A 12,125-nucleotide genomic window follows, 5' to 3' on the forward strand; every position below is an offset into this window, starting at 1 on the left:
TACCTCACTTGCAGATATCTCATTAATGATTCATATGTTTTTAATACTTTTGCTATCTGAAAGGGTACTTGTGAAGCCTTAAAAAATCGCATAATTATTATTGATCTTAGTGGTGCTTAATTGTTCTAACAGGTACATGCTGTTTTAAATTTGTTTTTATGACTCCCTGAAACAGATAATTACTTCTGTAAGCTTCTCTGCATTTTAATTCCTTTTAGGATGTCTTATCTAGTTGGATAACCAGTCAAGAAAATTTGTTTCTTCTAAACTGCTGTTTGTAGAAAATGCAACACCATGAAGGAATCATCAGAATCAAATGAAATTCGCAGCAAATGTCAATTATAGGATATTATGCAAATTAATAAAGTTTCAGAGCCATCGCGCGTGCGTGGCGCGCGCAGCGCCCTCTGAATTGATGCTGAAAGCGTATAAATAAAGTGCTGTAGCGGGACGTTGAAAATAGTCTATGATTATTTGTTAGTGGCAAACGTTTAGTGAGACCTGAGTATGCCTCCACGACGGAAGAATAAGAAATTCAAGCAACTTACGGAGTTTGAACGAGGGAGGATAATCGGCCTTCGAGAAGGAGGATTTTCCTATCGCGCAATAGCAGCTCGTATGCAGCGGAACAGTTCCACAGTGATGCGAGTTTGGAAGCAGTGGACCGACGAGCACCGAACAACTCGAAAAACAGGCACTGGACGACAGAAGGTGACGTCAGAGCGCGATGATCGACACCTGCTCCGCATGGCGGTGAATGATCGCACAGCTTCCTCCAGGCAGCTGGCAGCACATTGGTCTACTGCTACAGGTGTACAATTGTCGGCTTCGTCAATTCGTCGTCGTCTGCTGCGCCGTGGATTGCGTGCAAGGGTGCCATTATACAGGATTCCCCTCACGGCGGATCATCGACGGCTGCGTCGGCAGTGGGCTCTTGAGCACAGAGACTGGCGAGCTGATTGGCACCAAGTTGTCTTTTCAGATGAATCACGCTTCAATTTGTGGACCCATGATGGCCGTGTTCGTGTTAGACGTTATGCCGGTCAACGCTGCCTTCCTGAGTGTATTATTGAACGACATAGTGGTCGAACACCCGGAGTTATGGTCTGGGGTGCGATTTCGTATCATGGACGATCCAATTTGATACGAATTGAGGGTAATCTCAATAGCAACAGATACGTCCGTGAAGTGCTACAGCCCGAAGTCGTTCCTTTCCTTCAAGGCATCCCTGGAGCTATCTTTCAGCAGGATAATGCACGCCCACATGTTGCGCGGACTGTTAGAGACTTCTGTTCAGCACAACGCATGCAACTTCTTCCTTGGCCTGCTTATTCGCCGGATATGTCGCCTATTGAGCACGTGTGGGATATGGTTGGTCGGCGTCTCACTCGTGATCCGCGTCCTGCAGTTTCCAAAGACGAACTTTGGTTGCGCATACAAGCGATATGGAATTCTCTTCCTCAAGCAGATATTCAACATCTGTTTGACTCCATGCCACGTCGTATAGCAGCACTTATTGCAGCGCGTGGTGGCTGCACCAAATACTGATTTCGGACGCTTAATTTGTTTCTTTTGTTTTGAAAATTTCATCATTTATTTGTATCAGTACAAGTCGTTTCTGCATTAAATTTCATTTGATTCTGATGATTCTTTCATGGTGTTGCATTTTCTACAAACAGCAGTTTATAAAAAAAAAAAAAAAAGGTAAGGGAACTGTTTAAGTTATGAAATAATGCTATTTTAAGTGCTTTTTAATATCGGAAAAAATGTTTCTCTATCTCTTCTGCAATTATTTTGGGTCATTTCCTGAAACCAAAGAAAAATTCTGATTTTGTGTATAATAAAGAAAAACACGCATAGTCAAATTTATTCCTTTAATTTCTACTTTCGTAGTAAAAAGCTTATTTCTGTATTTTATGTTAATAAATATATGTGATAAAAAAGAACATAATTTATGAAAAACGCTAATTAAATTCCCATAAAAATAATTTCTACTTCACTAATGGAGAAGCAAACATTGAAAAAAAATCTGAAGCTGGTTTGATATATATATTTTGCTTAAAAATTAGGAGGGTGAAATAGTTCTTTGTATTTTGACATTAGACAAAACTATTAAAAGTCTTCTTATAAAACCTCTCTATATTGATACTTGTATCAAATTAATTTTTAAGAAATATGACGTTAACCAATTGCATATTTTACCTAAATCATATAAAGATTGCAAATTAGTAGATTAAACTCTAACCATTTTGATAGAAGTATATTCCTTAATAATTCCTTCCTTGACTATATATTCTATAGTCCTTGCAAAATAAACTGCACCCCAAATGTGCAGATTTATGTTCTTTCATGTAAAAGTTTTGATAATTCTACGTTTTTTTTTTTTTTTTTTTTTTTTTTTTTTTTTTTTTTTTTTTTTTTTTTTTTNTGTCTTTAGGTATATGGGGTAAATTAGTAATCTAATTTTTGCATTGGTAATATTGGTTTAAGAGTCATAAAAATTTGATTTTCACACAGTTAACACAATACAATATTAAAAGTTTTGATCAAGTTATATTACTAAATTTAAATTATATTTAAACTGCATTAGGCATTCAATAGTGAAAATTTAGATAGTTTACTTTTTTAATTTTGACTAGTTTTGTTCTTGACTGATGAGTGTGTGTGTTAGTTACACCCTCTTTCAGAAAACGTATTAAAAATTATTCCAACGAAAAAAAACTAACGTTTTTGAGACCAAACCAGGTCCGTTCAGTTATGGCTATAGCCATGTTGAATTGTGTCAGTTAACTGAATTGCTTGTGTCAAGACAAAGTAAATCTTCACAGTCCTAAATAAATTTTTTATTTACAATTAGTTATCATCACTCACATTTTCAAACAATACAATAGATGTAACTTTTATTTCACAAATCACCTTTTAAAAAGGCCGACCGGACTATGTAGGGGTTAGGGAACTGGCCTTGCATCAGAAAGATTCTGGGTTCGAATCCTGAGCAAGGCATGGATGTTGATTCATTCTCTTTACTATCTGCCCTTACTGTGGGAGCAACGTTTGCCCACCTAATAAGATGCCCCTGAAAGTGTGGCCAACTAATCTACCCTGCAAATGCCTGAATTGACAAAATGTTAACACAGGTGTTCATTGAAAATAAAAACTTTTTTAAAGTTTTTTTTTATTATTAACTCTTGCATTTATTAATTTAAAAAAATTTTTAAATAATATATTTTAACCTGTTAACTAAAATTTAGTTACAAACTCAAAAATTATATATCAATTCTATTTCTTAGGTTATAAGAAGCATTTTTATTTTTTTTTTAACTGGTAACTTTAATATGTAAACTATAATTGGTTTAAAAACTGCAGTTGCTTCAATGCGTTATTTTTTATCTAGCTTTTACAATGTCGTAATGATTTATACATAAAAATGCAAACTGCATTATGAAACTCTACTGGCACCTTTAAAAATCAAAAATTCAAAACAAAAAAAAACATCACTGCTGATGGCTTTGAGTCCACTCCGCTTCAGAACGATGGTACCAACTTGAGTTGGAAATAATGGCAGTCTGTATAAAATGCTAACCCTGTTGCTACTGTTGGTCACTAAATTGTGCAGACTTAACCCCCATAATAACCTGGCCCGCAATAGGCTATTGTAGAAAAATTTAAAGAGTTATTTTTTTTCCAAGATAAAAAATTAACATAAAAGCACATGGTCGAACAGTCCTTATTCAAAAATTGCCAACTGAAAAATATTTGAGAAGAATATAGCCATTTTATTTTTAAAAAGTGCATGCTATATTAATCTTAACTTATTGCTTATGAAAAATTTTCAAATGATAGAGATATGCATTATTATGCATGCAATTTTTGCATTTTTAAAATTAGCCTTTATTCATTACTACTACACTATACAAAAAAAAAAAATTATGCTATAACCAACATCATAGGATCGTTGCTCTTAAGTACTTTTATTCTCACTAACCACTTGTAGAATTTAAATATTTGCAGTGGTAAACTCTAATCATGGATTAGAATACAGGCTTACAGCGGTAGTTTTGCCCTTTCCATAAAACACAAATGCGATCTAGTTTCACTTAAAAAGTCCTCAACAAAGAAGAGTTAGTTCCGAAGCTTGAGTCAGTTCTTCCATTGTCTTCTGGATTTGCAAAATTACACAACTACGGAGTTTGGCATGTGAAACTGGATTAGCAATTTGATACCGGTGATAGCACAAAATATATTTTGAAAATAAAAGCAAAGGCAAGACACGTGAAGTTATATTTCAGAAAAATCATATTGCACCACTCCAAGCATAGTTAACTCCTAAACCATAAATAAAATAGGTACCAAATATTTTACAAAACATTAAGACAACAGTCATTCTAACAGATGATCAGCGCTTTTTTTGCAGATACCTTCATTGCTAGTTGGACTTGACAATGGTATCATCCCCGCATTTCTAAAATAGTGCTAAGTCCAATTTAAAGGCACTTATGACGAGTTGCAATAGTTTCATACCATCTCTTTTTCTTGATCAATTTAATTCATCTAGAGATCTGTTGGGGGTGCTGCATGTTTCGGCCTTTGATCTTCAAATGAGACGTTGTGATTAAACACTCCGTGTGGTGGTGATTTGGATTGAGGGGACTTAATGCATGGTGGGGATTTAGATTTATGGTCTTGCACGACAGCTGGTTGTGCTCTCTGAAAAAAGAAAATCAGACAAATAAAAACTTTAAATCTGGTACGTAACTTAAACACTAAATCAAACTGATAAAACAATCGAATTTTATGAATATACGAACAGTTTTTTTTTTTTTTTTCTGTTTATCATCCAAAATTATATCCTACGTTTTTGTTATGTTTCATTGAAAAGTTCCATACAAAAATATACATAGAATGTTTTAACCTCTTAATTGATTAATAAACGCTTTAGGACACTCTTTGGAATAAATATTAAACTAGATTTTATTTATTGTAATTGAACCCTTTAAAGGATTAATATAAAAACATAGGGACTGCCGGGAATCAAAATCTAGCAAAGATCACACACTGTATGCAGTGAGAAAAAAGTAAGCAGACCACCCTAAATTACTTATTCTAATGATCGGATCTTCACGTTTTAGGACTCAATTGTTCGAAGAGGTAACCTTAAATATACTAATTAATAAATAGAGGCGATATTTAAAATTGCGAAATCAGCCACAAAAACGTACTTTCTTTAAATAAACGTACCTTTTTTCGACGCATGTTAATTTTACTTTTTGCATATTTCGCCAAATGTTGAGAATGTTCATATGTAAAAAGTTTTTACACACAGTTATAATATTCGTTTCTCCGAAGATAATTCCAATCAAAACATAACTTTAGTAAATATTTATTATTTTATTTAATAATTAGTCGAAAAACTTTTGAATTGCAAAGCATATAATTTTTTACATCATTTTATTGAATGCAATTTTAAATTGCAAAATACAAAATTTGAGCGAAATCGGTCTAGTTCCTGAGAAATCGAATTTTGAAAAATTGCTTGTTTTAAAACTCAATTTATCAGGAATTATTTGAACGATTTCGCTCAAATTTTTATAGCTGTATTTTACCATTTAAAATTGCATTCTATAAAGATGCGAAAAATTGCATACCATTCAAAAGTTTTTCGGCTATTATTAAATAAAATAATAAAAAATTATAAGTATTTATTGAGTAAAAATTATAAGTATCCAACTATAACTTGTGTGTGAAAAAACGAACCCATGATCCGCTTACCACAGATGGATATTTTTACTTCAGCGCTGTGGTCGGTGCGAGCCGGGTGCGGAATTCGCAACGACCAGCTATCGCAGGGATTCGAACACTCTATCCCCTCTATTTAACATATTCAAACTAGAAATGAAAATTATTACCTGCATATATTCTTTGAGTCTTACTAATGTCTCATTCATTTCTTCAATAGTCTGCTCAGCTATTTCCAGTTTCTGAAAAGTTATATATTTTACATACAGTTATAATAAAATTGTCTATTACTTTTGAATTAATAATTTCACTAACTAATCTATTTTATAACTTAAGTAAAGTAAAACTATTCTTTTAAAGTAAATTCTTATACTTTTTTCACTATTTAAATTGAGCTACATTTAATTATATATTTATTCTATTAATTTTTAAATATTCATAAAATACCTTGATTTCATTTATTTCTAACTGTAATAAATATTTAATTTTGATCAATAAAACAGATGAGTAAAAATTAAATTACAGTAAGAATTCTGTTAATCTTTCTAATTAGTTCATAACATATACTACTTTATTAATTCAAAACATTAATGTAATTTTTTTTTAATCTAAAACATTTACTAAATCCCATGCATTTTTATTTTATACCTTTATTTTTTCTTGTAGTGATGTGACGGTCTTGTCTAAATTCTTAACTGTTCCTAATACTGGATAAATATCCTAAAATGAAAAGAAAAACCTTTTAAAATTATATTTTCTTACATTATTTCTGTTGAAAAGATTTAAATGACTTACCTGCAATTGTTCTTTTAGTTTTATATTCTCCGATACGGATTCCGCTACTTTTTCTTCCAAATTCTGGAACAAAAAAAAACCATACATTTTTTTTTTAAAAAAAGGAGAAAAAATTCATGCTCTGCAATAAACATTAAAACGATCTCTAATTTTAATTATTGATACATAATGCATTTTAGACGTTAAACGTGAAAATACAAATGTGATTCCGAGACGAACATGTTAAGTCAAACTTGCAAGGAAGATACCCACAATCTTTTTACAGATAATTTGTTAAGTTCTGAAATCGCATGTTTTAGATTTATTTTGTATATTCTGAAATATATATGAAGTTTTAATAAAAAACTCAATTTTTACCTGGAGTAAGCCGTCGAGTTTAAATCGTTTCGCTTCCGAAAATCGTTGTTGGCTGTCAAATTAGGGTTTAAGATAGTTTTTTTTATTTTATTCAAAAGTTGCAAACTTTATGTCTAAAAATTACCTCTTTTTATTTTCATTTTATAACCATCGTTGAACAGCCGATCCAATTTTATGGGTTTACAACTACTAATGTTCAACTCCGTAGCCTTGTAATTTTGAACCCCATCCAGAAGACAAGGGAACTCAGGGATCGAGTATTGGGAGAAATTTTGCCTTCGTGAAGGACTTTTTGATGGAGCTAACCCGCATTTGCGTTACATGCATAGGAAGACCATGAAAGCTTTTCACGATTACCCTGACAGCGAGGGGAAATGTTTAGTATTATAATGTATTAATGTATTGTGTTCACATAAAAGCAAGTACTTGTGTGTATACACTTTACATCGCTACCCGAGAGCTATCTGAACATGTAAGGTACATTTGTTGATGTCATTATTTACGCTGAATTTAATGAGATCAATCCTGACGCAATCGGTCTAATAGTCTAGAAGTTATAAGCGTTTTATGTTCAAAATTACAATATTGTATTTGCACTTTATTTACGCATCTTGCGTTGCTATAGAGACAGCGCTATTGATTTGTGTTTGGTTTCATTCGATCAAATGAGAAAAAATAGCATAGGAATTAATACCTCATTTTTCTGTACAGCAATGTAAGATTTGTAAATAAGTGCGAGGGCAAAACTGTACTTTTGTACATAAAACGCTTATAACTTCTAAACTATTTGTCCAATTGCCCCGGTATTGATCTCGTTCAATTTAGCGTAGCGTGAAAAAGTACATCAAAAATGTACGTTGCATGTTTAGATAGCTCCTGGATAACGATATAGTTTGTCTAAGCTAAGAACTCCTCCCGCCACTATGCCTGTGGCCGACTGGTGCTATGGAAACAAGAATAGCTCATACTTGAAATAGTCATACCTCGTTACTATAGTCACCGCCATTGGTCCAGACGAATGTCTGGGGGAGTTCTTATCTTAGACAAACTATAAAGTTTGTACATAAGTACGTGGCAAAAGAAGTACTTTTCAGACATAAAAAGCTTATAATTCTTGAATTATTTGTTTTATCCACTTGTGTATAGTCGCATTCAATTCAGCGTGAAGAAATATATTGGAAACAATACCTCACTTGTCTATACAGCATTGTCAAATGCGCAAATATTTACAAGTACAAACACGTGCATTTTATACATAAAACCTTTATATCGTCTCAAAAAATAGTCCTATTGTTTCTATTTTGGTTTCATTTAATTCAGCATAAAAATATAAATCGAAAACTATACTGCATTTGTTTAAATCTAAGTATTTAAGTTAATCCCTCCCCCCTACTTAAACGGGAAAGTTTTAAGCACTTCCTTTACCAATTTTTAAAAAAAATGCAAAATATCAATATTTTTTATTTTATTAATAAAATACAAGGAACTAAAACAAAACATAATACGCAAGTTTTATGCTGAAATTTTTTTAGGTGTTAAAACATTTAATTTACCATCAGTTTACGATACGGAGTTGTCTCGAGCAAAATGAAAAAAGTTAAATATGATATTATTTAAAACAAGGGACAACACAAAGCGATATTTTCCAAACAACAGTGAAGTAATACGCCATTTTTTTTTTTTACTCTTTTTTTTCCTAAGTAAATTCAGCAACTATTGTGTATATACAATCACACAAAACATGTGTGCAATCCAACAGCAAAACTTGGCCAACTTCCTATTACATCAAATTAGTATTATTTTGCTTCCGGCATAGGGAAAACATAATGAAACAAAACGTACTGACAAATTCTACTACGCCCGAGTTTTTTCGGCGTAGTAGAATAAATTAATTGATATTTGCAATATATATATATATATATATCCGAGTTAACTCTAGATAATCAGGGTTAACTCTAGATAATCAGAGTTAACTCTAGGTAATCAGAGTTAACCCTAGGTAATAAGAGTTAACTCTAGTTAATCAAAGTTAACTCTAGTTAATCAGAGTTAACTCTAGTTAATCAGAGTTATCTCTAGTTAATCAGAGTTAACCCTAGGTAATCAGAGTTAACCCTATTTAATCAGAGTTAACCCTAGGTAATCAGAGTTAACTCTAGGTAATCAGAGTTAACCCTAGGTAATCAGAGTTAACTCTAGGTAATCAGAGTTAACTCTAGTAAATCAGAGTTAACCCTAGGTAATCAGAGTTAACTCTAGAGTAAATCAGAGTTAACTCTAGTAAATCAGAGTTAACTCTAGTAAATCAGAGATAACTCTAGATAATCAGAGTTAATTTTAGATAATCAGAGTTAATTCTAGATAATCAGGGAGGCGGTTAAACAGCAAAAGGGTTCCACTGAAATCAAATGATAAAATAATATCAGAAGATTATCTCTACATACCACTATGGGCCATATGACCATGATCTTTGGCCAAAAGTCAAAAATTAAATTTTCAACTAAAATATGTGTAGGCAGTTTTAATATAGCCCAAATTAAGTAATCATAATCATTCCAAACATTATAATTTACTTTTTGGACCGACAAGAGTACAATGTAATGAAAAATATGTTTAAAATTTTTTTTTACATGTAACTTTTAAATTTTTATTTCTGAAATATACATAGGAATTTCACCTTACTGTTACATTTTTATCAGAGTAATTAGTCTGAAATTATAGTACAATTTTTCAATTTGCTGGATTAGTGAATACTCTTGACAAACTTATAGTTTATATCTTATCATTTGACATTTAACAATGTTTGAATCACTTTCGAAACTTATCTCCAAAAATCCTCCTACCGAAAAACAAAAATTATACTTTTTTTTCTTCATGTTTTCGCGTTATTTTGTAATATTACTTCGGAAATATAATTTGCTTTTCATTTTTAATATAAAATTACGAAAATTATTATATTTTCATTGCTATATTTAATTATTTAAACGTACTATATTATTTTTTTTATTTTTGCTCGCCATATTTCAGCCGCCATTTTGCTTTTTGGGTATTTTTAGTGTATTTCAATTATGAATTCAATTTACCTGCACATAAAAAAAACCCAAATTTTATCGAAATACTAATTTTGACCACGAAACCTCGGATGCTGGCCCACTGTGCATACCCGAGTTTATTATTTAATTAATGACTCAAACGTTGTATGAACATAACATGAAAAGTCGATTAAATTTGTGTTGCGTACTTATAAAAAAAATCCCGTATTTATCGCTCTTTGTGTTTTATCATTCATGTTTATCAGTAAAAATTGCTTTACGTTTATTAACAAATCAAGCTCATTTTTTTGTTAGTTTTTTCTCTCTTGTTTATCAAATGATATGTAAAAAATATTGCGTCTACTTCACGATGGTTACAGAGATATAAATTAAAGAAAAGGTGAGTTAGGACAAAAAAAATTGTTAAGAATTGACAAATTAGGTGAAAATTCGAATAAACCCAGATATTCCAAATAATAAACCCGGATCCATTGGGATTTGTTAGAAGGTTCTGGCAGCCCATGAAAATCTCACGAAAACCCGGGACGAATTTTGGTTCTCGCAACCATTCTGTCTACCTATTTCTACGATACTTAACTCGTCCAAAAAAATTTTTTTTAAACTTTTTCCCCGTAAAACATTTTCCTAGATTAGCAAACATCGAAGCAGAAAAAGGAATTATAAAAAATTATTTTTTTTTTTAAAAAAAACTTGGGAATACTAAAACTTTTCCCAGAATCGAATTGATAAAAATCTGTTCTAACGGTCTGATGTTATGCTAGAATGAATTGATGAAGGACGATGGATAAAACTGCTTAAAATTCAAGAAAAACAGTTAAGAATCGCAAAAAATCAAATCCTCAACTCTTAAAATTGGTTAGATTCAGACAAGGAAATAAATCGACACTGTTTAAAATAATTATTAATCTACTATTTCCAAAATTCATTCAAAATTTCTTTAATAGTTTTTTACATTATCGCGCATTATAAGAAAAAAATAATTACTTTTCTCTCTACATTTATGTAATTAAAAACCATCGACATTGGTGGCTCAGAAAATTTTCGTAACACGTTTTACACGTTTCTCAATTTTCTTAACGCAAAAACTGTTCAATAAAAAAATATGTAATTTTGCACATTCTTAAAGAAGAAATGTTAAAGAAACATTCTCACAGGAAAATGCTATTGATGCAGACACTTTTTCTCTATTTTATCGATAAAAAATTATTACAGTGTTAATAAATAGAATAGGTGTCTGAAGATTACACGATTTTCCCACTCTCTACTTTTTTCCCCTCTTCTTTAACCACTTTTATGGAAAATCTTTTCTTTTAACCCACGACGGCATGCTTCAGTAAAAAGTGGAATTTGGGTATACCAGGGTAACAGAATGGTGACAAGTGTTGAAATCTTGGGACGCCTAATATATTTACTAAAAGTATAGCAATAGAATGTTGATCTTTTGCAGTTAAGTACTTCGCGTACATCTTATGACGAACAACATTTCTCACACTTTTAATTTCTAATTAGTTTCGGTGTAACTGTAAAATTGCATTTTTTTTTTCTTCACAAATATCAATCCTTGTTTAATATAGAGATTTATTGCCGCGCCCATTCAACACCTCCTAGAAGAGAGAAGGCCTCCGAACGGATCAATTTAGTAGTCCAACGTAAAACACATAAACTGCGTAGTGGAAGTAAAATAAAGATTTCACAGCGTTTGGACACTAAACTGCACAATTGAGGGGAGGTGTCCCAACGCTCAGATAGCTAAAGGATCAGATTTAACACTTATGGTAACCCGTGCGATGGCTTTCTCTCCTTTAAGATGTGTTGGTGGATAGCTGACAATTGAGAGAACGAAACGATCTGAAAATAACTGCGCAAAAAAGTGTTGACGAGCAAGGACCGGAGCCCCCTCGTCACAATCAAAGTAACGTGTCTCAAAACTCGTACGTTTTATGATTGCTTTGTTCTGAGTTACTGATCAGGGCCCGACTTAGCCTAATTGGGGCCTGGGGTAGTAACTTCTTCAGGGCCCCTCCTCTGCTTCAGTAATGAAGAACCGAACTTTATGAAGGTATTTAAATTTTTCGCCTCATTACAGATATTTAACAAGAAATTTAACTAGAACCTAAAATGGGTCCACTTTCCTCCAATAGTCAGACGAAGTATCGTTCTGTCCATTTTATTGATTTTCTGACA

General features: G+C 32.1%; 1 protein-coding gene across 1 annotated transcript in view; it reads right to left on the bottom strand.

Moving 5' to 3' along the window:
• Nucleotides 1–2,828: 2,828 nt before the first annotated feature.
• The window catches only part of LOC107446585 (TNF receptor-associated factor 5), a 66,005-nt gene continuing 56,708 nt past the window's right edge, over nucleotides 2,829–12,125 (bottom strand). Inside the window, exons 8-11 of the mRNA XM_043049679.2 lie at nucleotides 6,532–6,594; nucleotides 6,385–6,456; nucleotides 5,907–5,978; nucleotides 2,829–4,707 (exon numbers count right to left, since the gene is read on the bottom strand). Coding sequence (XP_042905613.1) covers nucleotides 4,552–4,707; nucleotides 5,907–5,978; nucleotides 6,385–6,456; nucleotides 6,532–6,594 — 363 coding nt within the window. The 3' untranslated portion in view covers nucleotides 2,829–4,551. The remainder of the gene's footprint in view (nucleotides 4,708–5,906; nucleotides 5,979–6,384; nucleotides 6,457–6,531; nucleotides 6,595–12,125) is intronic.

Source organism: Parasteatoda tepidariorum, chromosome 6, assembly GCF_043381705.1.
Source record: "Parasteatoda tepidariorum isolate YZ-2023 chromosome 6, CAS_Ptep_4.0, whole genome shotgun sequence".
NCBI classification, from domain to species: domain Eukaryota; kingdom Metazoa; phylum Arthropoda; class Arachnida; order Araneae; family Theridiidae; genus Parasteatoda; species Parasteatoda tepidariorum.